General features: G+C 42.5%; 1 protein-coding gene across 1 annotated transcript in view; it reads left to right on the forward strand.

Annotated features, from left to right (window-relative positions):
- NEGR1 (neuronal growth regulator 1) overlaps positions 1-27936 on the forward strand; it is a 727046-nt gene that overhangs the window by 434322 nt on the left and 264788 nt on the right. Inside the window, exon 3 of the mRNA XM_084757074.1 lies at positions 1732-1857. Coding sequence (XP_084613200.1) covers positions 1732-1857 — 126 coding nt within the window. The remainder of the gene's footprint in view (positions 1-1731; positions 1858-27936) is intronic.

Here is a 27936-nt window from a genome sequence, read left to right on the forward strand (position 1 = left end):
CCTCAGCACTGCTGCTAACAGCCATACACCAAGCCTGACATCCTGCATGGGTACCAGAGATGCAAACTCAGGCCCTCCTGTTTGTACAGCAAGCTCTTTTGAGGCTGGGTATGTTCTAGACCCTGCAAATGATATTTTCAGCATTATAATTTCAATTAAGTAGCTCTCCTAGTTTGCCTGATGGACACAAAGCATCTCTACATCTTTCTTCTAGAATGTTATGGTCTCTATTATGTTCCATCTCAGAAAAGCTAAAAAGAACATTGTTTTTAAAGCTATTGTTGTTGTTGTTGTCTTCCTGAGAAGATCTAGGTAAAGAACTTGACGACAGTGTATTTAAAATGCCAGTTAAATTGTGTCGTTTGTAAGCATTCACATGGAATGCACTCAGCAACTATTTTCTTCCTTGGTCATGCCTTACATTTCTAAGTAAATCAACATGATTTTCTTGTAGTAGAGCTTTGATTCTATGGAAAATATTCAAAGATAGTGTAAAAGAATATGGGTGACTTATTACAAAATTACAGTGTTTAGCTACTGGACTTTAAACTAACTACTGAAATACACAAACCAGAATGAAATAATTCAAACTACCCTTCAGGAGAGGTCAGTTATCTAATCTGTCAAGATGACTAATTCCATCTTACTCAGATTTTACTGCCATTATCAAAATGCTGAAATTCTTTTTTTTTTTTTTAAGTCAGGCATAACCTAGGCTGCACATGCTGGCTATTATTAAAGTGATGGCATCATTGTCAAAGTGAAAATATCATTGTCTAAGCTGAGAAATCATTGTCAGAGTGACAGCATCATTTTCAAAGTGATGACATCACTGCCAGAGTGATGATATCACTGACAGAACGATGATGCTTAGGAACATGCCTGAAGTTAGACCCTCGTGTCATACGTGTGCTTCACGCCAGCCAGTTTTAGAGACTGATTCCTTGCTGGCCTCTGGGCCTGTGCTGGCTCAAGTACTCCAGTTGCGGCCATAGAATACACATGCAGAGTCTCTCTCTGTATCTCAGTGAAGACTCAAGCATCACTCTCTCCCAAGTCTAATGCATCAGGAAGCTCCCAGTGTGTTTCCCCATCACCCTGGTCAAGCCACCATGTACAAGAGCATGTCAGGCAGGTGAGCTGTAGTGTGATCTGCTTCAAGGAGCTCTTTCTATTACCGACATGGTCTTTAATAAACCGCCTCTGCTCCCCAGGACAGTGACCCCCAAGCATACCCATCCCCACTGTCTCCAGTGTGAGATGGAAGCAGCACATGCCTCCCTCCGTGACCCCAGATCAACCTTCCTTTTCATCCCCTCCCTGTCTCATGCAGCACAGAAGTCAGCAAGCTGGCACACTGGGTCCTGCTAGTAACCATTTTCAAAGCAGAGCCCTCATTATAATGACGATACTAGGTGGAAAAAGGAGATGGGTCCATGTTCTAAATTACCCAGCCCAAGTTATTCAATATGCAAATTTATTATGGAATATTGTGTTCATATTGGTAATAATGAGAGAAAATATTTAGAGAAAAATACATCTAACCAATGGACCAAAAGCTTATCAGAGGTATGAGTTACCACAGAGATCTCCAGGAGGCAACAGCAGAGCAATGAAGAACGGATATCAGCAGACATTTCTGTTAGGGTGTTATGGAGTTGAAGTACTCAAGGGTATTTCAGCAAAGTCTTATAGATACTGAGTCTCACCACAGTGTCTTTGCCTTTTCAGTTCCTCCGAAAATATATGACATCTCAAACGACATGACCATCAACGAAGGGACCAACGTCACCCTGACTTGCTTGGCCACTGGGAAGCCAGAGCCTGCCATTTCCTGGAGGCATATCTCCCCATCAGGTGAGTGCTTACCCTCCAGCATTTCCGGTTCAGGAAGTGAGTAAGGCCTTCTCAACCTCGCCTCTTTCATGAGGTTTTGCCTAAAGACAGCAGGGCTCAAGCAAACTGAAGGAGTGAATAGCCCAAGACATCAGTAAGAAGGCCTTGGCAAGGGCATTTTCACTGTAATGTTTTGGGTAATCACAAATCAACAGAAAAGGTTCAAATGGAATTATTACCAGAGGAAAAAACTGCTTGTTTAAATATGTTAGTGACATACTCAGTGGCATTCACACGTTGATAGCCAGCACACACTGCTGAGGTAATCAGGAGAGAAGAGAATTATACAAGCCGTGTATTGCTAGGTCTGACTTAAAGCTGCTGTGCAGAATCAAGGATTTGGGGCTTAGAATTACATTTAGCTGATGAAGGATTGAAATGTCCTAACACCAAAGTGCTTTATACACAGAGATCACATAACTGGTGACATGCTGTCTGTGCCATGTTCCTAGGGATCGTGGCTTCTATGTTGTGCACATCTTCTGGAAGATTTGAAGTCAGATTTACAAGTTCATGACAGTCCTCATGCAAACAGGCCAGTGTCTGCAGTGACAATGCCAAAGCTTGTGTGCAGTTTTCAAGTCTAGACTAACAGGAGGAGCTGCTGGCATGCAAAGGCTTTAGATTTCCTGGGAAACCCTGTATCAGGGAAGTGAGAAAGGCAGTGGCAGAGCAGGACTCAAAGTCCACCTTTGGGCTCAGTATGCACACAGGTGCACACGCCTGCCCAGACATCTGTGCACATATGTGCATGCACCTACACAGATGCGTATGGACACAGCCCTACCCCTACACACAAAGACATAAAAATTTTCACACTGTAGCTTTAAGCATTTCTTGAAAGTGATGGTGTTATTTCATTGCTGAGGATCCCACCACTTTTTAAGATTAATAAAAATCTTTTACTTCAGTTGCTTTCCTTTATTTTGGGAGAAAAATAACTTCAACAACACTGGATCAAACAATGAAACAGCTGTTAATAAAATCAGAAAGGAACATCTTCTGTAGGCGTGGAAGGAGCCCACTTGGAACATCTACTTCATCTGCTGATGTTTTATTTAATGTCACGCATCCTTAAGTGTCTTCCAGTTGCCTCCTTTACACGGTGGGCCTAATGAGACTCACCCACACCGTATGCTAAGTATCGCTATTAATGGAAGGAAAAAAATCAATATTCCGGCACTACACACTCATGCAGTTTGCATTACGCTCATCTGACAGTTCTGAACTTCAGTGTGTTGTTGATGCCAGCACTTCACTCTCCAGAGCTTTACAGAAACCACAGAACTGATCATGTGAGTGTCAGACCCATGCAGGCTGGCTGCAGACAAGAAGTGACACAGAGTGAGACCAGGCATCAGACGTACAGGTATCTAAGCTGAAGTGCTTGTCCTTAGGCCCTTCCAGTCTTTGAGTGCCTCTTGCTGCTTGCAGGTGTTTCCTACTCTCCAAAACTGTGTAGCAGTGATCTCTAGTTATGTTTTGGGTCAGCAGAGTCACGCGTTATTTATGAGATAGCTCAAAGCGTATACACCCTCAACCAGCTAGAACTGGCTAGCTAACAAGTGCATTGCCACTGGTTTGGCTATGAGAACCTGAGCTTCCGTTCTCTCTGCATTTTCTAAGAGTCAGATGGATCAATGCCAGTATGTTACATGGTATGCGTAGATGGAGCAACGCCAGTATGTTACGTGGTGTGCGTAGATGTCATGTATTTATCCCTTCCATTTCATGGTGACCAGCACTCTTTATTTTTTTTATTTTTTGACTAATTTATTCATATTACACCTCAATTGTTATCCCTTCACTTGTATCCTCCCATTCCCCCCTCCCTCCCTCTTTCACCCTATTCCCCTCCCCTAGGTCTGTGGCAGAAGGGGTCCTCCTCTCCCACCACATGGTCATAGCCTATCAGGTCTCATCTTGGTAGCCTGCTTACCCTTCCTCTGGTAACACTCTTTTTCCAGCTAAGCGTCCTAGGCGTGATGATACTTGAGTGAGATAATAGATCTGAGTGTGCCTTGAGAATTATAATATTCAACGCTACGAATGATTCTTAATCATCTCTCCAGGGATTAAATCTGATGGCACTGTGACTTTTGTGAGAATGAAGCACAGAATTCTATCTATATATAATTTTAGATTAATATTTTGGACTTAATGTTCCCATTTTACTGTGCTTGCTTGCCTGCACATTTGCCTTTTATAGATGTGTGGATATATTTTAGTTTAATTAAATAACAAGAATGCCAGTTACTGAAGTTATTAGAATAAAGATAACAGATAGCATCACAAACTGAGGGAAGACAGATTGGGTTTATAAATTAAACTGCGCAGATTCATTTTTCTGATCCCGCCATACCAAGAAAATGAGTAAAATTAGCATAAACATTAATAATTATCTATGAATAGCTGGACTCTGAGAATATTTTCATAAATTTCAAATTATAATGTGTTAAGGATCTACATTCAAATGTTGCCTTTTAAAGCATGCCTGATAATTCTGTTAACTTGTATATTTATACTTGAAAGCAAAATTGTGAATTCACTTTCCCGTGTATTATTTTTACCTGAGAAACATCAGTGTTCTGCGTTACCTGCACTGTACATACATGAACAGGGCTGGCAGTCTCTGCAGCGACCACGGCTGGGTTCTGTACACATGCAATGTGCTTGTTTTGTTTACCAGTTTCCTTAACATTCTTAGTGCCTCATCCATGCTCAGTTGAGTGGCTCCTAGCAGGTCACAGGATGGTGGCTTCCCTGGATCATCCCCAGTCTACAGACATGTAGAGACATGACATGCCCAGAGTAACCCTGGAGGCAGCAGAAGTTGTCACACTTGTGTCACTGCCATCTGCTGTGTGCTTCACTGAGGTTTTGGCTCAGTGATGATTTGTTTCTGTGGAAGTTGCTTAGCCTGTGCCTTATTTTGCTTTCTGTCTGTGATAAACATCATGAGCAATGCATCTTGGGGAAGAACGGGTTTATTTGGCTCACAGTTCCATCCCTGAGGGACGTCAGGGCAGAAAGTCAAGTCGGGACCCTAGAGGCAGGAACTGAACAACACTGGAAGGACACCTCTTACGAGCTTGCTCCCCTCTGAGCCTATTCTCTTATACACCCCAGAAACACCTGCTCGGGGTCAAACACCCACACTGGGCTGGGCTCTTCCACATCCATCATCATTAAACACAACACCTACAGGCCAACATGAGGGAGACAAGTCCTCAACAGGCATTTCCTTCTCCTAGGTGAATCTAGCTTGTGTTGAGTTGACAAAAGGCTAACTTGCAAACTCTGAGGGAGTTACGTCCTGTTATCATAGGAAGAGCCCATTGTGCATCCAAGTAAATAGCGCACAGCATCAGCATCAGCATCAGCAGTGTGGTGACCCTGGCCCCGCCCACAGCCCCCTACACCCTCATGTAAGTGTACACCACATATCGTAAGCTTATGGAAAGATCCACATTCAAGCATAATTCCCCTGTGCCTGTATGTTGTCCCATTCCCAGGCTTTGTCAGGCACTCTCCTTGGAATATTGAGCCTGTGGAGCACAAAAACAGAAGTGCACGCTCCAAGGATGGCAGGTGCGAAGCGCAGAGTCAAAGGAGCTCAGGGCTACAGAACCCAAGCCAGGTCGCAGGAGGGCCCAGCCTGACAAAGGCAAGCCAGTGGCTGCTTCTTGAGCAGCTGACAAGGGGAGGCTCACTCAGAACTCTGAGACTGAGACGAGAGGCAGAGGCTTGAGCCAGGTTTTGTTCAGGCGAACAAAAATGCTGCTTCAGGAACAGACAGCCGCTTGCTCCTTACAGACCGCCTGGATAGTGGGCGAGGTGGCACCAGCAAGATGGTGGCAGCGGTCTGCACTGACAGGCCAGTGAATGGCTGAAGGTCTGGTTGGCCAGCGGCACTTGGCTTACTGACGGTCAGTAATGAGTTCAGGCCCAGTGATGAGTTCTTCAGGGAGAAAGGAAACCCTTCCTTCCCCAGAATAAATGAATGAATATCAGATGATCTCTGATGAAGCTCATAGCGCTGGGACAGGGACCTATAAACCGTAGGCAGCGGGAGGGGTTTTGAGAGTGAATGTGTTTGACTCCCTGGGGCTGCGGCCTCCAGGAATAGTTCATTTTCATGCAATAGCACAGCCCTATCATAAGAAGGGGAACACAGTGCGTGATTATCCTATGGGTAGGGGAAGAACTCTCAGGTATGGTTAAAGGTCATTGATTGAAAGCCAAAACCAGAGACATCTCATTAGAACAGAATGGATGATTCCAGGAATCCTCACGGACTTTCTGAATTGGGGTTTCTTATCAGGAAAGGGTTGGGCTTATAATCTCCCTGAAGGCTGTGTGACACTCCTTAGACAATCTGGGTTCCAAAGATCAGGTGGAAAGGGAGTGAGGAAGGGAGTCCTTTGTCTTATACTGATGTGTGGGTGTGTGGGTGTTGTGTGCACATACATAAAGCACTTGTGGAATCAACAGCAAAACTCTCATGTGATGTTAAAGAAAATATATGAGAAAATAATCACTGACCCTGCAGACACTTTGATGTTGACTTTTGTGGAACGTGATTGCTTCCAGTCTTTGGCTAAGTCCTTAACTCCTGGAGAGTTTTCAAGAGTTTCTCAGAATTTCTAAATACATGCTATGAGGCTTCCACACACATGCAGCGTGGAGCTCAAGTTTCTGCTCTTTGATCTCGCTAACTCTGGGCTTGAGAACCAGCGCCTCCTCTGAACAACAAACACCAGTGAACTTCTTCACGCTTCACATATGCAATGTCGGTAACGTCTGCGCCCGACTCTCGGCAGCAGTGAAGTCGTTTGGAGCAGCAGACAGAAGTCGTGGCCTGAGGAAGCACTCTGTAGGGTTGACAGTTGATACACCACACAAAACGTTCCATCAGCTCCATAGAATTTAGGAGCTAAGTGGTGACTCTTGGGTGCAGCTCGAGTAAGTTCACCCAAACGAGTATGCAAGCTCGAGGCTTACCTTGAGTCCTGGGTCGGTGAGTGAGAGGCTTCCTGCACAAGCTTGAGGATGCAGGTTGGGGTCCCGGAGCTAACAGGAAGCCAAGTGTGGTGGCACTGAGTTGTGGTCCATGCAGCTGTGGTCCTTGTGCTGGCGAGGAGTGCCCTAAGTGTGAGCTCAGCAGCACATCCCGCTGAATCATCAGCTCCAGTTTCAGTTGTAACTACCTATTTTAGGATATTCGCATATTTAGCATTTCTTTCAAATTGTCTTTATTTCTTCTTTTTTACTTTTCAGTCTGTACATGTTATTTGGAACAATTCTCTTACAGAGAGCATATAGTTGTCCTAGTTAAGGCTTCTATTGCTGTGATGAAATATCATGACCAAAGCAACCGGGGGAGGAAACTTGGCTTCTACTTAGAAGCCATTGTTCATCATCTAAGGAAGTCAGGACAGAAACTCAAACAGGCTAAGAACCTGTTAGCAGGAGCTGATGCACAGGCCATGGAGGGGTGCTGCTTACTGGCTTGCTCCCCATGGCTTGCTCAGCCTGCTTTCTTGTAAAACCCTGGACTACCAGCCCACTTCCCCTTCATTCACTAATTAGTTTAATTTATACATGTGTAATAAAATAAATTTATTTAGTTAAAAATTATTTTAAAAGAAAAAAAAAAGAAAAGACAATACCCTCCAGCTGGCTCTTACGAAGGCATTTTCTCACTTAAGGCTCCTTCCTTTCCAGTGACTTAAGCTGGTGTCAAGTTGACATAAAGTAGCCATCACAATAGTCGAAAGAGCAAACCAGGTATCTTTGAGCCCACTTTTCCAGTTACTGAATTTTCATTGGTGAATTTAAACCACTTACAATTAGTTAAATTATATTGTTATAGCTTATTAACATAATAACTAACATAAAGCAGATGTAGTGGCACATACATAATATATAACAAAATTACAAAATAAGTTACGCAATTATTATTACAATTATAGACTAGTTACAGCTTATATACTACTTTGGTTGTTTTCTGTTTCTTACCTCTTTTTTCCCCCCTCTGTTTTATTTTATCTTCCTTTATGGAAATTACCTCAGAATATCGTAGAATTCCACCTTAAGGTTATGTCTCTTTGGTACTCCCTCTATAAATTGTTTTGTAAATATAAAAGTCGAGCACTGCCGCTGTCCAGTCAAATGTAGAGCTCACGTTGCCCTTACTCTGGCATACTTAATATTTACTTATTTCAGTTATTTTCTCTACATACACAAAAGCCTGATCTATAATAGAAAGGTGTGAAATCTTTTGCTTTTACTGCACATCAAGTTTAGAAAGCTCAAGGGAAGGGAGGTATTTTGTATTTACTTAACTTTTAATTATAACATTTTCTATCTTTCCTGATGTTTTAAGGCTCTTTCTTTATTGATGGATCTATATGGAAGGTGGCTTCCAGCCAGGCCTTTCTGACGAGTCAGTTGGCACAAATTCATTTAGCCTTATGCACTGAGAATATTTTGATGGTGAGTTTTCTAAGCTAAGAGGCTAAATGACCCTTGAAAGAAGTTTCTGGGTGAAGCATGAGGTCCAGTGTGTGTGAGGTGGTGGATCACCTATCTCATGCTTCCCCTGTCCCCCGCCTCTTGTTACGATGTAGCTCTTTCCCTTCAGGGTGACAGCTATGGCTACTTTGTGTCTTCTGAAGTGGAGTACCACACTTGGGAAGCCTGAGCTCGGTACTATCTGAATCTTTAAGAAAAGATTGCTGAGGCTGAGAGATGGTTCAGCAGTTAAGGGCCTGCTCTGCTTTCCAGGAGGATCTGACTTTTGTTCCCGGCCCTAAGTTGAGCAGATCACAACCACCAGGTGATCTAGTGTCTCTGGCCTCCATGGGCACTGCAGCATATACCCTCACAAAGAAACACACATCCACACGTTGTTATAAATAAATTAAACCTTGGGGGGGGGAGGAATCAGGGGGTAGGGAGATTGTTGACACCACACCAGAGAATGCTTGGACATTAAATATCATTTCCCAGTTTATCCCACATCAGCTTCCAAATTTGTATACTTTAAAACCTAAACACAGAAAATGTTAATTACTAACTATCAGAAGAATAGAAGACTTTTTAAAAATGAAAGTTATTCCTAAGAAGCCATACACCCTATGGGACTCTATTGTTTAAAATAATTGTGGGATCCATTCAAGTCACCACAGACACAAACCGGAAGTGTTAGTCACCATCAGTGCTTCGAATCCACTGTCGTTTCCCTTAGTGAAAGCAAGTCCTGGACCAACAGCATGCATGCTGCACTTTGCAGAGCCTGTGAGCTCCTAGCAAGCTGCAGCCTGTCCTGCAGACACCATTTCAAGGCTCGCAGTCCTGATACTGCACTTTGCTCTTTGATGTTAGAAAGACAAAAATCAGTAAAACTAGCAATTTATGCTGATGATAATTCAACAGCATTAGATCTTCAGATTGTAGGGTGTGGCTCCAGCTCCATGGTGGAGCAGCCCTGGATGTGGGGCTTCCGTGGATTTCCATAATGGGCTTTGCATAATGGATAATTACATAAAGAATGAATCTGCATAATGACACCAAGTTAAACTTTTACCATAAGATTGCACACCAATAATTCATAGATGCAGTTAAAATTACCTCTTTGTTCTGAGACTTTCTTTATAATTTTAACTTCGTCTCTTTGCAAAGTCCCTGCTAGCTCCCTCTGGTTATTGGTGAGCTGTACAAAATTGTTTGTATTCAGAGCTGTTAATGCCTGCTATTTGAATATAGAAAGCAAGAAAATGTTAGTATTTTAACACATATATAAGACCAAACAATGGGCCTGATGATACAATGAACTGATATAAAAATAATTCCCCATTCTCAGAGAAAAGTGCTTATCCACATAAAATAAGAAAACAAACCCAGCTAGCAACTTCCAAAAGAATATTTTCTGTCCTTTTATTCTCCCTTCTTTTTTTTTTTTTTTTTTTTCGTTTTTCTTTTTCTTCTCTTCTTGTTGAACTTGGTTCCATGCAAGTCTGAAAGAGGCAGGGTAATAAAAAAGAAAGAGGCACCAGAGGTAATATCTCCTTGGATTGGGAAAGAAGAGGGTAGGAAATTTACAGTAGAGAATTAAACACTTTCAATAGTCTTCCCACCAACAATGCAATGTCACGTAGCATGTGTTATTAATTATGTGTGTAGGCTGTAGGAAGGCATATCTGAACAAGAATTAACTTGGTTACATTTTATCGTCTTAGGAAGCACACTTTCACGTTGCTTGGAAATATCTTGGTAACTCAGATTCCATGGGCAAAGTCTGCACTTCCCTTAAAGAGGAGACTCTTAAGGGTGCAGGAAGAACAGGAGCAAACCGGGTAGCCCTACAAAACATGCTCATGTTGTTCTGGTATTCATTATGCAATTGGCTCCAGGTGTAGCTTTAAAACACTAACATAGCGTTAGCTTATTGGTTTTCATACAGTCTTATAAATCAAAGGTCATGTTACAAAAACAAACAACAACAACAAAAAACCCAGGGTTGTTCATTTGTTCCCAGGATATGCTTCGAACCCACATTCACTGAAAACAGAGTTTGGTCCTTCACCACCATAAAAGTAAGATTGTGTTCATCAGAGCTGCTCTTAGTAAAGAATGGATGGATTTGTCAGGGAATTCCAGTGTTCCTTGTAAGCTTAAGTTTCTCACAAACCTACTTCATTTAGGGTTCGTAAAATACCTTTACCTCCCTTCCAACCTCCCAACTCTTGGTAAGAGAGAAAGAAGGATAGAAGGAGGAAAAAGGGACATAGACCTCTTTACTTCTTCTGGCTAGGTAGTGTGTTGGGTTCTTTTGGGGGTAATGCCAATCTCAGCTGTCAGCAGCAGGCAGACCTTGGCCAGCCTCCTCCAAACCGCCACCTTCTCCCTTGATGCTCCCCTCTTTATACCCCTCAGAGTCCTGAGGATTTAACTAACTCCAGCTGGCAGAGACCACGCCCCACAGGAGATAATTACCAGCTCTGCATAAACTGAAGCCAAAGCTAAAACCCCGCACTTGGGATTAAAATAAAAATATATTTATATCACTGAACTTACAAAGAAACCAAAATTCCCATTACAGTTCCTAATTGTGCACTGAAAGTTTCATGAGTAAGAAAGAAAGAGATAGTTTTTATATTTTTTATTTTTTACATATACATATATATTATTACACATATATAAAATAAACTACATGGGTCAAGAAAAACTACAAAACAATCAAGAATGATATAAATGTTACATTCATGGTGATTTGGCTACTTGTATTTGGCAACTTTGAAGAAAACATCTTTCCTATCTTGGTGCATCTAAAATTCTGAATGTGAATCGATATCTATCATATCTCATCTCTATCAAGTTAAAACATCTATCTAGACTGAAAAGCATCTTAACCCCTAAACAACTATCTGGTCTCCAACCCCATGAGAGACTTGAAGAGGAATAAAATTAATTATTGAGAAAATATCTTAACAAGCACTTTTTCTTTCAAAAACTCAAGACCCAAAGTGTTCCTGTCAGTATAGAAAACATAACATTATTGGTTTGGAGAAAGTATTTTATTAGAGGCATTTTCACATCTGAGAAAAGAACTAAGTCCATTTTCCTTCATTACAAATGGACAACACACATCAATAGTGACATATTTTAAATTACACTTATTTATTTAAACACAACTAGAAATCAATATCACTAGTAGAAAATTAGAATGGCTCTAATCATCTTGGATCACTGGCTCCCTAATAAACCCAGCTTACATGGTGTCCTTTTCACGCTTGGATTTGGCTGACGCTCAGGAAGTTATAGGTGCATAGAACGCATTTAATAAATATTTGTTGATTGGATTCATTGAATGATAAAGTAATCAAGACTCAGTCTTACCATTGATTTGTAAACCCAGTGGTTAATATTTTCAAAGCCAGTGTGATGGGGAATCACTTTTGCATTTAGCATGTGCATGACTACAACCTTCCCATAAGATTACAGACATAGCAAACATGGTCTTTGTAATCATCAAGGTCTGTTTAGAGAAACAGCCTAACTCGGTGCTTGAGAGGCTATAGCTAGTACTTAGTACATAGCTAGTACTTAGTACATAGCTAGTACTTAGATACCCGGTGTCAGTTCCCTCCCATGTCACTCCTCAGGGGTTAGGGTAGAGAAACTTTGAAAATAATTTGTGTCGGTTTTTTTTGTTTTTGTTTTGTTTTTGCTTTTCCATCTACAAAATGCAGATGATAATATCATGAACAGAAAATGTATCAGAGGTATCACCGACACAAAACTTTTTAAAATATTCATTCCAAATGAATGTCCACTTTGCCAACCTGGTACAGCTTAGACTCCTCTGGGGAGAGAGTCTCAGCAAATGAATAAACATACTGGATTGGCCATGGGTGGCTGTGTTAATTAGTGCAGGAGACTAAGCCTACTGTAGGCAGTACCATTCCCTAGGGAGGGAGTCCTGCAGAACATAAAAGTGGAGAAATCTAAAAATAAGGCTGAGCACAAGCCAGTGAGCAGGCTGTTGACTGCAGATGGGATGTGGCCGGCTCTTTGGAGTCTCTTCCTTGACACCTCCCCACACACCCGCCATGATGGATTTTAGCCTGGACTTGTAAGCTGACTTGGATCCCCTCCTTCTCTGTTGCTGCTTGTAGGTCTATTTTACCACCACAGCAGGAGTAAAATTGGGACAACTAAGCATCTCCAGTGTTAGCTCTTGTTGCTAATGTTCCTCTCATAGTTCATTTCCCCCTCCAAGCTGCCTGAGGAGCAGTAAAGACAATGGGGCGTGTGCTCTCCTAGGAGCTGGTGAGGTGACATCTAGAATTCTGTCTATTCTAAGTAGAGATTACAGGAGAGAATTGTTTACTGAGCAAAGCCAGAGTGACTCCCAGAAACAAAAGTTTAAATGCCTCGTTCAGAGTCCAACAACCTGTGATTAAGGAGAAAGAAAGAAAACAGACAACTGGAATGAGGGCACAGGGACTTGTTTGTTTGGGTCTTATTTATTTTTTAATTTTTTATTGAAAATATTTTCCTAGTTTTATTCTGTATGTAGAAAAATATTTTTTAAAAAGACTACATTTCAGAGTGGAAGAAATCCCTAATATTTATGAGTTCTTAGACACAGCCAGTGTGAGGAAATGCTAAGGGTATCAGAACAGAAGTCACAGTAAGGCCATGCTGCAGTCCAGTGTCACATTAGCCAGCTGTGCAGCCCAGTGTCAGCTGTAAACCACCCAGGAATGTTACGGACAACACGTCCTGCCATAACACAGCTTTCCTACCTTCTTTGCAGTTGTCACAAAGGGATATCAAAAAAGTCAAAATTAGTAAAATGTTTCCCAACAAAATGAAATGTTTTGGGAAGAAGAAAGAGACTAATTTTGTCAGGCTGGCCAGGAAAGTTAACATAAAACATAAATTGCATCAAAAGTTGGCATGTAAATCTTCCTGGGATACTATGACTTGAAATTTTAACTTTCTTAGCATCTGGGGTGTGTGTGTGTGTGTGTATGTGTGTGTGTGTGTGTGTGTGTGTGTGTGTGTGTGTGTGTGTGTGTGTAGATATATGGGTGTGTGGATGTGGGTGAAAATATATAAGGGTGGACATGGGTAGGTGGTGGAGATGGTTTGAGTATGTGTGAATGTGTGTGAGTGTGTGTGAGTGTGTGTGAGTGTGTGTGAGTGTGTGTGAGTGTGTGTGAGTGTGTGTGAATGTGTGTGAGTGTGTGTGAATGTGTGTGAGTGTGTGTGAATGTGTGTGAGTGTGTGTGAGTGTGTGTGGATAGAAGCTGGATGTAGATGCAGGTGGGGTAGGTATTGTGTGGCGATGTGGGTAAATGGATGTGTTGAGTGGGGCTGGTAGAGTTGCCAGTGTGTGTGTAACTGCAACTTTATTTCATCACAAGACTTTATAGAGAACCCTCCTGCATAAATTTGCCTACCAGTAACAAGCCACACTGAAGTCTTGAAAAACTGTCCTGGTTTTACAGAGGCTCATGGGACACATTAAAAGAATTCTTTTTTTATAGTTCCTCCCCCTTCCCCCATTCTCTCATTTTTAAACATTTCTTTCTGCAGTAGGCTTGAGTGCCGTCTGGTGCCAGGCATTTGCCTCTGGAACAGACTGAAGCTCTGAAGATGGATTTTTCCCATGTATCACCGTAACATTGTCATCCGGACGATGCATTGTTGCAATTCGTCTCCAGAGCTCTCAAATGAGAAGCTGTCTGGGAGGACTGGCCTGAGAAGAAAACTCAATTACAGTGCAAAGATAGCCAGTCCAGGGGAAGGGAAGACCACCTGGCAACATTCTTGGCATCTCATGGAATCCTTTTCCATTTTTCCTTCTGTGACATAAGGAATAATTACTGAAAAAATGCTTTTCCAGACCTCTGCTGGTAACTCAGCATAGGGCTGATACATATTTGGGGCACTGAACTGATTCAGGATATACAAGCAACTCTACCAACTTAATATATAAACCTGTATTCTGAAGTTGCCCAGCAGATCACTGTATTAAAATTTGATAGGCTGATAGGAATGAAAAAATTTAAAGTAAGTTCTTGGATGGGAAAAAAATCAGATGTGAGTAAAAAGAGGCAGTAGATGACTAAAATGTGATCTGCTAGCAATGAACCATCCAGCTCTTTCCAGATACTTTCTGACTGTCGTGTTAATTCCAGCCTCAGCTGTCAGGAGCGATCCCTGTTGCTTGTGAAAATTGTTCTCAGATGCCTCTGGTATATTAAGAAGCAGAGAGACTTAATTTCTCCATGATACAAATATAGTGTGATGATCTCCACCTAATTTGCAGGTTCTGTGAGAAAAGAAGGCTCAAGTTTAAAAAAAAAATCAAATCATCATAGAGAGATTACATTATAGACACTTATGAAACGTCTATTTTCCCCAAATGTTTTCTATTGAATGCACCCCTCAAACCACAGGGGATAGGAGCACAATGCTAAGAAGAAGAAAAACAGCTACTGTTTTCAAAGCATTTACAATGTTTAAGATGCAGACAATAAAAAGGAGAGACTTCCACATTGGCTAGAGACCCACCCTGAGCAGGGAAACTCAGGGCTTATATTTTAATTAAGCCTCGAGGTTTAGGGTGGATAGTCATATATGAAACACGTTATAGGCAGTGTTGGGTAAGAGTCACATTTGTAGTTATTTGGAGGCAGGGAAACTATTTATGTGAGCTAAGCTTGTTGTTTTGTGACTTTTCCTGGGGAAATGTGAGCATGTGTTCTTCACAGAAGGTAGGGCACCGATGACAGACAACAGAGAGGACGCCACCCAAGTCTTGCTTAGTGAGCCACTAAGTTGATTAGCCCTCAAGTTCCCTGGAACTGGAGCTATGGGGATTGTAAGCCACCCTATGGGTTCTGGGAGCTGAACGTGGGCCCTCTGTAACCATCTCTTCCAGGCCCCTCCATTCTTCTTCATAAGGCACATGCTCGGTTACAGATTCATCTCGCTGGGGTCTCACTGCTTCTCGCCTGTCAGTGTCCTGCTCAGATGACTCTCCACCCTTGTCTGTAATGGGAGGCGCAGTCTCGCAAAGATGAGACCCTTCTCTTTTGTCTACCGTCTTTGTTGCAGCCATCAGTTCCCTGGGGCATTCCAAAATGCTAACTAGGAAGAAAGCTGGCAGGGTTAGTTTGATACCCTGGAGAAGTGTGTGAAGCAGGCCTCACACCTGCGGGATCATATGTGTGCATTTGCGAGTGAACTTGCTGACCTTCAGGCAAATTCTCAGTCAAATACAACTCGTTCTTATACCCGAAAAAGACAAGTGTTCATTGTATACCTGGTGCCTCATTTCCACCTCCAAAGTCATGTTGAAAGTCCTAAAGTTTTCCTCCACGTGCTCTGTCCGGTGGATGTAGACGTGACAATTGGAGCTACAGAGGTGAGGTTGAACTCTGACACGGTAGCCTGGCTATAGAATCCCGTCTCAACCCGTGTTGGGCTTCAGATGGTAAGTGGTGCTCCCGAGGGTTCCCTCCTACAGATGGAGGTAATCAGAGGAGGGGGTTGAATAGAATGTGATTTCTACAAACCCTGCAAAATTGAAGGCCACATGTTGAGCTTGTTAAGGCCCTGACATAATCATCGTTAATCATAGTGTCTAGACTAAACACTAAGCGAGATTGCGATGCAATTCAGATTGTCCTTCAACGTCAGCTTTCTTGACGATGGGTTTTCACGCTCATTATTGAAACATCTTTATTTTTATTTATAACTTCAAAAAGTCACAGATCTAAAATGTACCCAGAAACCGTGATATTGAAGTTGCAACTGATGCAAATTCCATAAGCAAGGAGGTAAAACAGGTTCCTGGACAGAGGCGATTGTTAGCACCCCAGAGCAGAGGCTAGTCTGGAGGTCAGTGCGTCCTGGAGCCGTGGTACAAAGGGAGGTTGTGTCTCTGTAACTGTGATAAAGGCTACCCTTGTCCTTTCAGACCTGAGCAGAAGGCTCCAGAGACTTAACCACAAACACCCCCATTGCCACTCTGAGGACCCAGCTTCCTTTCTGCTTTGCTTTAAGATCCTAAGCCATCCTCTGCTTCCTTCATGTAGTCAGTGATGGAAAAACAACAGCAGAAAGCACATGTGTTGGTTTTGTATGATTCGTCTCCAGACTAATCTACTTGAACTTTTGAGAAGGTCTTCCCCCAGGCGATGTATGGTCATTTCTTGAGCTTCAAATATACCTGTAATATAGATGATATGATTTGTTTCTGAGCTAAGGAATCTGAGGCTTTTAGCATGCAAGTTTCCCAAGGACAGAAGTTGTCTTTGTAAGTCAGAATTCAGACTCAGCTCAGGTGGGTCCCTCGCTCAAGCTGTTAGCCACTGTTAAGCAACTTGTAGGATATGAATCTCTGTCTAGTGTTGGGTTTTAATGGGGCGATAACTTCATCCAAGCTCAAGAGTCTCTGCTCATGGACATGATAGTGTGAACTAGTGTTCACATGAGAGGGGCCAAGTGTTCTAGAACTTTCCAACAAAGAAAGATACTACAAGCGATCTTGGTGATCCAGTTAAGCAGGGAACTGTTACTGTAAGTGGCAGTAGAGGCTGCGTAAAGTCCAGTCTGTTCTGCTGTCTTGATGAATCCCAGTGCTTAGGAAACGTAGCGCATGAACCGATGATGGGCTTAATAGCATTTGACTTATATGTCTGGAAATGTCCTATATACAAACAGATGGAACCTTCATATTGCCAAACAAAGAAATGTATTAAACAAAGTTCTCCCATTTGCTTATGGCATTTCAGAGCAAAGGATGGGGTAAAGTGAAAGGAGGTGGGCATGAATTTAGGCAATCCAAAGCAAAGTGGGGGTAGCCATGGGCATAGGATGGCTGCCTTCACCTTGTTGATCTGGCTCACCACTAAAGCGGATGTGTATCTTTTTGTACATCACGGGCAGTGTTCTCTGTGATACAAGCTCTTTCCCCTGCCAGCTTCATAAGCAGATTCACTGGTGAAGCCGCCGGGTGCCTGGTCTTCACACCCTTGCGGCTGCAGCAGCAGGACGTGTAGGACACGAGGAACGGGGGCCTGCACATCTGCCCTCCATTTGCAAGAATGGCTTTGCAGCCTGTCCTGCAGGCTGATCTCAGTGTCTTTCCTTCTTAGTTTTTACACGGTACTCGAACTCTTGTTGCATCTGACAAGGCCAGTATTTGGGTGGCTAGAATTACCACTGTATTTTGTAATACCAGCAAAGATCTGCTTCTCTGTGTATTATACAACAAATCCGTTAAATAAATCAATATTATTTTATTTTGCCAAGTTCAGCTTAACTAGCAAATCCAACGATAATGACCACATGTCTCTCAAATTTTCTAAGACTCCATAGCCCAGTTATTATCATGATATTTAATATCTCTCATATAGCTTTCTCTATGCCTATGTCAGGGGCAAATTTTATTACACAATTCTGAAGGGATATATCCTTGATTGCATTTTTCTATTGACAGATAAAATGTGACTCTGGACCTCTTTCTAAGAACAGTGCTGCTCTGAGCCAATTTATGTAGCCACTTATGAGTGAGGAAGTTTTTTCCCCCTTGGAGAAGGAGCTGAGAGCTAGCACATTTGCCCAGGGGGCCTGTCAGTGCCACTGAGTGACAGTCACCAAAGCAGCTCTGGGCTGGACAGTTTCTGCAAAGTAAGATAAAAGTCACTCTTTGATCAACACCCACTGGCTAAAGAATGCACAAGAAACACACGGTAGGGGGGGAACTGTCAAATAAGATCAATATGGTCTCTGTCTGGGATTTGGGAAGTCAAACAATGGGAAAATGTGTGATTTAATAGTATTGATCTTCAGTGATGTCCTCGGCAAAGCTGCTTACACCCTTCGCAGGAACTCATTGTGTTAAATGTTCATCACTCACAGCTTTGTAAGTCTGATAGCCCCCTTGATGTGCTCCATTCACACTGCAGCCTGTCCCATAAGGAGCCTGGATCCATGCTCTGGAGGTAAAATAAGTAAACTGTATACATAAATTTGAAATGGTAGATGTGGGGCTGCTCATCGCTGACCTCAGTGTAGAGTTTGCATCGGATGCAGGAGGGCAGAAAGCTGAGCCTGAATTCTGCACTTGTGAGGTCTTGCTTCCTACCCAGGACACAGGCTGAAGGCTAAAAACCAGAACAAAACAAAGGCAGACAGATGTATAGCAAATATGCGCTCATACCTGAAACAGAGAAATAAAATAAATTTGAAGGTTTATTAATTCTGTGTTTCTGCCCATGGTATAATTCATACTATAAACACAGCCTTACTTCTCATTGCATTGTCTTAAAAATGTAGAAACAAATGTCTTTACATACACTCAGGAGGTGTAACCGTCTAAAAAATTTTGAGGCACGGGACACATAAACATGTTTTTAAAATACAAAGTTAAGTAGCATTTCATTTGCTGGGAATTCGATAGCTCTATACAAATCCAACGGAGAACAGAGTGAGGAAATGTGTATCAATCATTCTATCAGGAAAGATGGCACTCCGTGTCATGTCTGAAGTGTTTGAGAGGCACTGTCACCAAATCTTGGAGAGAGTGTGTTGTCTGAACCATGGCTAAGCATAAGCAGCCAGGCAGCGAAGGTAGAACTTTGTCCTTCTTTCTCACTGGAGAGCACTCTGGGCTCTGAGAAAAAGCACTGAGGTACTGTGGGACACAGAGGCAACACAACCGTTGTTTGCACCATGCACTGAGGAGAGGTGAGGTTGGAGAGTCCATGACACTAAACAGGAGCTGGGAATTTTTTTTTGTCTTTAAAAAATTTTTTAATTATTTTATTTTTGTACATATACATTTATATTATTACACATATATGCAATAAATTACCTATGGCAAATGAACCGTGATGCAATCAGGAATTAAAAGGTCCTCATTTCTACTGCAGTTAGAATTCTGCCTTAAAAAAAAGGGGGCAAGCTTGGATGCAGGCAGAGTCGACAGCCAAACTCTGCCAAGAACAGGGTAAGCAAGTCCTCAATAGCTCCTGCCTCACTAATATGTCTGTCAGATATATTGGGCCAGAAGGCTGAAGAAGATGCTCCAACATTGTAGAGAGTTTTGGGTGACTATTCAGGTAGAACACTGTCTCTGTCATCTTCTCATTTGGAAAGCTACTGACCTGCACTCCCGGCATACTCAGATAATCACGTTTACTCCTTCTCAAGTCTCTGAGGGAGTTGAAGACCAGGTAGCTTAGTTTTACAATGGAGCTTAATTATTCAGGGGTTAAGATGTTTTTAGGTCTGGATAGGTGTTCTAAGTTGATAATGACAGTGTGTGATGGAGATTGATTTACATTCAGAAATTTAGATGCACCAAGAGAGGAAAGGTGTCTTCTTCAAGGCTGTCAAATACAAATAGCCAGAACACTAAGAAGGAGTTGGGAATGTCTGCGGAGGGCAGCGGGTAGGGAAGCCCAGCAGAGCTCTGGGTGTCCTGTGGCAGTGTGGGGGTGTTGGTGGCCAACACAGAGCTAAAGAGGCTCCTGACTAACTACACAGCACAGCCCTGAGGGAAAGGAGCAGGCAGCCGGTAGGTAAAACACATACGACAGGCTGGTTCACAGGCATGGGTGGCTGTCCTTCTGCCTCTCTTACTCACAACAAACTGTATTCATAAGAACCAAGTAAAATTATTAATCTCAAAAACTATGTAGCACCTATATCAATCTTGAATATGTCTTTCATTGAGAAATCATTGCATTCAGTGTTTTACCAGAGATTAAAGTAACCAAGCACGCATTCCATGAGTACAGTGACACTCTCAAACCAAGATTAGGGAAAGCTGTTCCCCAAACTAAACATGTCCTGCACACTGCTTCAGAGGACTATGTCCCCGATGCTGGGCAGCGAGCGGGAACCCTCTTGTTTTGGTGGTGGAAGCATATGTGTTGGGTATGGCAGAGTGAAAAGTGTTGTTCGTATTTTGAGTAAGCCTGGTTGGTTTTCAGGAAAAGTAGGACGCCGTGTTCCTGTTACCCTGTTTAAAAGGGCTCCCTTCCACCTCCTCCGTCCTCCATATGCAATGCTTCTGCCTTGTTTTCTCCAGGTAATTTTCTTTGATCAGTGTGTAAATGGCGTCCTTTCCTTCTCCAGCATGAATCATAAGGAGCCTATTAACGCCCTTTGCAGAACTCAGTCTCTCTGCCTATCAGAGCTCCAAGCACACTGTCCGTTTTTCATGCCAAAGTGAAATTGCATTTGATTTCATTAGTTTTAAATTATGTCACCATGTGAGCATAAAATAGCACACAGATATTTTTTTCTTTCTGGAAATGGTAATAAAATATTTTAAAGGGTGGAAAAATATATTTCATTTGCCTACTTAAAAAGCAGAGAGACCAGACTATGCTCCGCGTCCTCTGAGCGTGATGCCTACTTCCCTCCTGGAACACAGAGGCCATAAGTCATAAATAAGGTGCGAGGGTAGCCTCAGTGTCTCTCTTCACCTGTACATGTTCATTTGTTTAAAACACTAGAAGCTAACCATCTGCCTTTTCAGTTAGAAGAACAAGAGCAAGTATGGCGTTCAGACACATACATGCATATGTGCACACACATGCACACACTTTAGTAATGATGTCAGCTCTGGCTTTCATGCAGCTTGTATCAAGAATGATCCTCATACTTCCTGCTGAAAAGAAACTACAGTGTGAATCAATATCGCCTTTGTCACTGATACTGGAGACTGAAACGGATACATCGTTGTTCACTAGGAAGGTGGGAACTCAGAAGACTGGAGGCAGCTTCCTCGGGTTTCTATGGTGATCTATGTGCTGTTGACCTTTTCTGATAGTGGAAAGTCACATTTAGCTACTTGGATTGTTTTGATGACAAGCAGGCATAATAGACATGTACACATTCGTAAAATCAGGAGCAGATCCATTTAGGTTTGTCACTCTCTACGTGCAGTATTAAAGTCACGTACCACACATCCAGACCGAAGAGTCTCAAACAATATTAAAACCATCACCAATAGACTCATCATGGCATTTAATATTTGAAAGGTCCTGAATAACAGCACATGACTTTAATTTTACCAACCCTCCATCCCTCCTATTAAACTTTGTAAACTGTTGTCTTTCTGGTCAATTCTAGAATATCAACAGAGTAAAGAGGAATAATAAACAATGCAGGACTCTTGTGGACATGAGGAACCCTGCTGGTACACCACTTCTATTATTTTATAAAGATCATTAAGAAATTTCTCTAGGAAAGTATTTGCTTCCAGAAGAAACACTAAGTGAACACTCTGGCATTTATTTCTGTTTTGCTATTGATTTCTGAGCTGTACACTAGGTGGATTTAATGGAAGAAGGTTGACTGATCTGCTTTCTGCGTCTGATCCCATCCAGTAAATATCTGCCCACTGAGGAAATGCTCCATCCTCTAAGTTGTTGCTAAGATTTATGTGCCTGACTTCTGAATAGCTCTCTCTTCCAGAGTATCTATTTGTCACCGAGTCAATTGCCCCTTCCTATGATAAAAAGCTTAGGTATTTCACTGCTCACTGGAGGAATTAGTCTTAAGGAAGGACCCTCCCTCCCACACTCAATTTAATAGCTATCTGAGCGCAGTCAGTGTGGCTGGAAACTTCATGCAGGCGGCAGCCTTTATTTTCAGGAAAGCCAGCGACCCTACAATCAGATCAGCTATCTCTGTAAGTGAGGCAAGGGCTCTCCCACCCCTCATGACCAATATCCATGCTGTCTGAAAGGCATGTGGGAGGCAGAATTTGCTGTGCAATTAAAGGGGAAATTGAGCTATAGGAAGCACTCACAGATTTAATTCTGGGAAACAGAAATGTATTCATGTGTGCATCCATTTCTGTAAGCTAACACTGTTTGGGTTCTGGTGAAGGGACAGAGCTGAGAGTATTTCTCCAAGAATCCAATGTCTATGTGATGTTGAAACTTAGCTAAGATCATGTGGTTGACACCAATGGGCCTTGGTAATGAGCAGTGGACACAACCTCATTTCCTTTCAGTAAAAATGATGAGCTAGCCTGTCTCCTAGCTTTCAGAGACAGTCAGATGAGTAGACATGAAAGTATTTCAAGCTCTCCAAAACAGATTATCCAACTTGGCTGGCTTTTGTTAGAAGTTCTCCAGTTCTCCAGCTGCTCTCTAACTCTCCTCTGTGTTAACATCGTTAATGCAAGTGAGTGTCTGGGACGCACAGAGGGCAGCCATTTATACACAGGTGAAGGGCTGGACTGAAGGGGCTTCAAGTCAGCATTGAAATATCATTGTACTACCTAGTAATGAAATTTTTTTTCAAAAAGCCAAATATTAATTTGTCCTTTGTGGGCCCTGTATTTGCTTGTTGTTGTTATTGGTGGTGGTGGTTGGTTGGTTGGTTGGTTGGTTGGTTGGTTACTTGGTTGGTTGGTTGGTTGGTTGGTTAGTTACTTGGTTGCTTGGTTCGTTACTTGGTTGCTTGGTTGGTTACTTGGTTGCTTGGTTGCTTAGTTGCTTGGTTGCTTGGTTGGTTGGTTGGTTGGTTACTTGGTTGCTTGGTTGGTTACTTGGTTGCTTGGTTGGTTGGTTGGTTGGGTTTTGCCAACAATGTTGATAGAAGGGACACAGTTTATTGGATCACATAAAATTGTTCAAAGTAACCTGAAGCACTTTTTAAAAAAGGTTTTGTTTGTTTGTTTGTTTGTTTGTTTATTATGCATACGCTGCTCTGCCTGCATGTACACTTACACGACAGAAGAGGGCACCAGATCTCATTATAGATGGTTGAGAACCAGCATGTGGTTGCTGGGAATTGAACTCGGGACCTTTGGGAGAGTAGCCAGTGCTCTTAACCTCTGAGCCATCTCTACACACACACACACACACACACACACACACACACACACACACCACTTCTTAACTTAAATGCTTTAACAAAAGGAGAGAGGGAGAGAGAGAGAGAGAGAGAGAGAGAGAGAGAGAGAGAGAAGAAAAAGAAGAAGAAGAGGAGGAGGAAAAGGAAAGCTAGACAAAAGCCACTCTGTGTGGTCCTGGGTTTGAGGTTATCAGCAACACAGTGACTTCTTTCTCCCAGAATTTATCAGAGGTCAATTGTTAAATCCAAAAATTAATTTTATGTGGTAAAAAGAATTGTTATAAATGAATAAAAGATTATAAAGTATATAAATATTTACACTTATATATTTATAAATATATACGATAGAAACATAAAGGCTAAAGTAGTCATTACACACCTCTCTTATTTCCTCTAATTATGGGCCAGAGTAATAGACCAGCATTCGCCATTTACATACTAGATCTAGGAATGTTTTGTGGATTAGATATTTTCTCAGATATTGTCCAGCGACTTAGAAGAGGACCTGCAAAGCATGTCTTGAGGGCTGGGTACCCACACTCTGTTCTGCAAGGGGGCATCTATTATGAGAATTGGATATTTCTCCCACCTGCGCTCACTGCATAGCTACGGAATCAAGTAGGTGTAATGGGGACTATGTATCCACCAAGTGCAAATTTTAATATGTTTACTCTCTGGCCTTGATGGAAAATTCCAGGTCCTGATTTTAAAGATTTGGATAAAATATGAGGTTTTGAAGTGTCTGCTAAAATGTATACACCATGTATTTGGGTATTTTGTGCTTATTTTTATGTTTTTAATTCTATAGAACACCTTATCACTGCTGTGTTTGTGGCTACATTTTCAGGGACAGTGTACTGACATCTCCTTCAGTCGCCTGGGACATACGATGAGCATGTTTCCTTTTAGAGAGACAAAATGAGGCCAAAGATCTGAGTTAATGATGGATCCCGAGCCTTATTGATATAACATCCATGTTCTTAAACTTCATGCCAGAGTTTGAGAACGGAAAAAAAATAACAATAATAAGTAGAGTTCGAATGTGCCTTGCCATGCTTTGACAGTGCTGTATCTATAGTCATGTACATCCACCACCATAACTTTGTTGATAATTAAGCTTTAGATTACATAAACCAACAGTCAAAGTGGATTTTAGAATTAGGTAGAGAGGCATCCCCAAGCAATGCCACACGTGTTTCCAACATCTAACAGAAAAGATACACATTTTGTACTGGATCCCCAGTGCAGAGGGAGGAGCCATGAAGTCTAAGCATTAGTTGCTGACTGGAGTAGAACCCAAGTCATGAGGTATGCATAGTATTTAGGTGGAAGAGAATCCCAGCCAGGATACCCACTTCAAGACAAAAGAACACTGGAAACGACAGCAGGAGTCCTGAGCTTCCAGCTCCAGGCACAGCAGCAGGGACTAGGGAACAGAGCTGCCCCACAGAGGCCCCACTGCAGGGTGTGAGGACCTTGTAGCACAACCCAGAAATGCAGCAATGCGGTTTTAAGGCACTCTATAAATAAGACTCTGTTTTCAGCATGGAAGAAACTATTTTTAAAAACAACATACTGACAGACACTTTCATATTCAAAGTACTCAGCATTAGTTAAAATTAAACCTTTATTAACAAACAGGCTGATGATATGAGCTCTCTAGCTGGAATCTTCCTCATGCCTTTGGGACTATGTCTTGAGGGCCGAGGACTGCTCAAATCAAAGTCTAACTTCAAGACAGCTGACAGGAGCCTCTGGAACTGCACAGGCTGACCACACACTGTTTTATATGAATATTCAGCTATATTTTCCTCAGGGAAAAGTAGCCCTATAGTACATAATTCAGCTTCCTCCTTAGTTCCTGGGTCAGAAGCAACGTGTCTGCCCCTTTCAGCCACTGTCGGTAGCACCTGCACAGACCTGTTGCTTCTGGGGTAGCGGGAAGACTCAAATCAAGATGTGACTGACTAGATTTCTGGTGAAATCTTTGTTCTCCAAGGACGACTTCTTGTGGCATCCTCACTCTGTATAGAGAGGGCTCATCTTTCCTGTCTCTCCTCAGTGCTTTCAAAGATTCATTGTTGCTTACATGGGCCATATGGGCTGCATCTTGTGAAATGCCCCATTGGGACTGTAGAACCTCACCTATGGACATTTCAGTATGACGTCACTCTGCCGCTGCTGCCCACTGCCACACCCTCCATGCAGGAAAACTCCTTCCTTCCGTCGTGACTGACTCCGGAGACTTGACTTGTCCCAAAGCCATCTCTCAAGTCTAAGGTCCAAATTTTCTCTGCACGTGATTATACTCAAACATGACTACGACTTGAGGTGTGGTTTTTCTGAGGACAATCTCTCCAGGCACTGAGCCCCTCAGAGCCAGACTAATCGTGTGTCCAAAAATGCAATTTCGGCTCAGTGTTTTTAACTAGATATTTAATTTCACAATTTCCATTTCTCTTCTTCCCAAATTTTCCAAATTTCCAAAATTCATGTCGACCTCGCCCCCCCCCCCCCACCCCATGTCAGTTAACCACGCAGGGTACAGATGGACAACATGCCTAAAGAATGTTTCAGATATTACCTTGTAAGAATGAATTAATTCTCTGAAAATTATCTCTGTTCTATATCAGAGGACCAAATCAAGGGAGAAAATGAGGAAGAAAACAAACCACACTCGATCCTTCCAATAGCACGATAAGGGCGCAAATACATACATTGTTGCAGAATGAATGCCCTAAGTCTGTGGAAATACATACATTGTTGCAGAATGAATGCCCTAAGTCCATGGAAATACACACACTGTTGCAGAATGAATGCCCTAAGTCCGTGGAATGAAACTGGCAGGGAGAAGACCTTGTCCAGACAGGGCGCGTGTAAGTCTGGTGTCGTTGTTAACTTGTGATGGGGAAGGGCAGGCTGTCTGAGCCTGGCCATGCGGAGTAGTGCTATAGCAGTGTTTGGGTAGCAGCATGAGGATTTTAGTGCTTGCTGGAGATTTTAGTTTGTTGTTTTTTTTTTTTTATACAGTGAAGATTGAAAGCCATTAAAGGCTTCTGAGCATTGAATAGTATTAGCAGAGCCACGCTTTTATAAAGATCGAACCTGCAGGGACATGAGTACAGGAAGACAAAAATCTATTAACTTCATAAAGGCACTGATTTTTATCAGCTTGGTTCACGATTGTTCTCCTGTCACCTATATCTCAATAGGCGCTCAATAAAATCCTTATTGAATGAATGAATCAATTTTCTGATTTTGTGAGGACCATAGAAGGAAAGTCAACTTTTATTTGAGACACAACTATAAATTGTGGGGGTGGGGAGGGAAATGCAGTTTGAGGGGGGTAGGTCGAGAGGGACTAGCCAGCTATGTGGAGAGAAAGAAGGATGGGTTTTAAAGTGTGTGTTCTGTTAACTCGTATGCTCTGGCTTTAATCCCCATTTATAAACCAGGATCAGAATCAGAGCTCAATAAGGAAACCAGAGAGCTTCTATCGTACCACCAAAAATATTCTAATTAAAGAAAGCCCAAAATTCATAGAGGGTACAGGTGACCAGAACATGCTTTTGCTCAGGAGGAGTTGTCACTCAGCATGGCCCAAGGCCTCAGTGGCTGTGAGCCTGACAGTTGTCCTTTGCTCAGCAGGCTTGGCTTCTGGAAGGGGCACAGCCGGATAAATGGCTTACAATCCCTGTCACCCAAGGGCCTGAGAGTCTGAGTCAGCAGGGGCTGGGAAAAACGAGGTGACAAGGGACAGAACAGCTACAGCTGAGTCCATGGTTGGTCTAACTGCACCGTCCAGGAACACGGGCACCTGAGAAAACTGCTTCTTTTGTCTTTTCCTCATCTGTGGGGACAGAGACTGGGGTGTCCGGAATGCGTTTTTCCTTCTCTTTTACCTGGCGTGTTTCTGCCTTCCAATTAAACAAATAAGAACCCAGCTGAAGACAAGATAAATGACCCCTCACCCTGCGAGGGGTCCCTCCTGTCTGCGTCTCTGGTTCTGTCACAGCAGCATCCTGGTATCTTCATATCCACTGTGAGGGAGGCGCCTTCACTGCTGTGGCACTCACCTCCAAGAGGGAAAGCTGTTTTCTCACCTCCAACCTAAGAGGGACATTGTATGTGAAGTACAGGGTGAAAGCGAGACCTGAATTTTAAATTCTCAAACAATTGAAATGCTGGTGAAATAAAAGGGCAGGGTTTAGCGGTCATTTGAGAATTTAATATGGTCCAGCCTGTTTCATTTCTTTTCTCATAAAGAACCAAAAAGGATTTTTTTAAAATTCAGGTTTATCCCTCTACCGTCTCCTAAGGATGGGTAGAGCCAAATGACTAGTTTTCACACAGAAAACTCTTTTCTTAACCCGTGCATGAATGACTTCTGGGTTTTCCACATGCTCATGTTTAAGGACAATTTTGGGAAGCATCTACCTTCACCGTGTTGTTTCCTCCCTTCCTCCCAGCTGACCCTCCTGAGTGCTCCATCCTGATGCCAGATACCTCTGGCGTCTTGGGCACAGCTGCGGTAGACTTATGCTTTTCTTACTTATAAAAGAAGCAGATACTTAACTACTATCTTTTTCTCCTTCGTGTCTAGAATTGCATTCAAATATTCAGCAAATA

The sequence above is a fragment of the Acomys minous genome (assembly GCF_964271855.1).
Source record: "Acomys minous genome assembly, chromosome: 14".
Lineage (NCBI taxonomy): Eukaryota > Metazoa > Chordata > Mammalia > Rodentia > Muridae > Acomys > Acomys minous.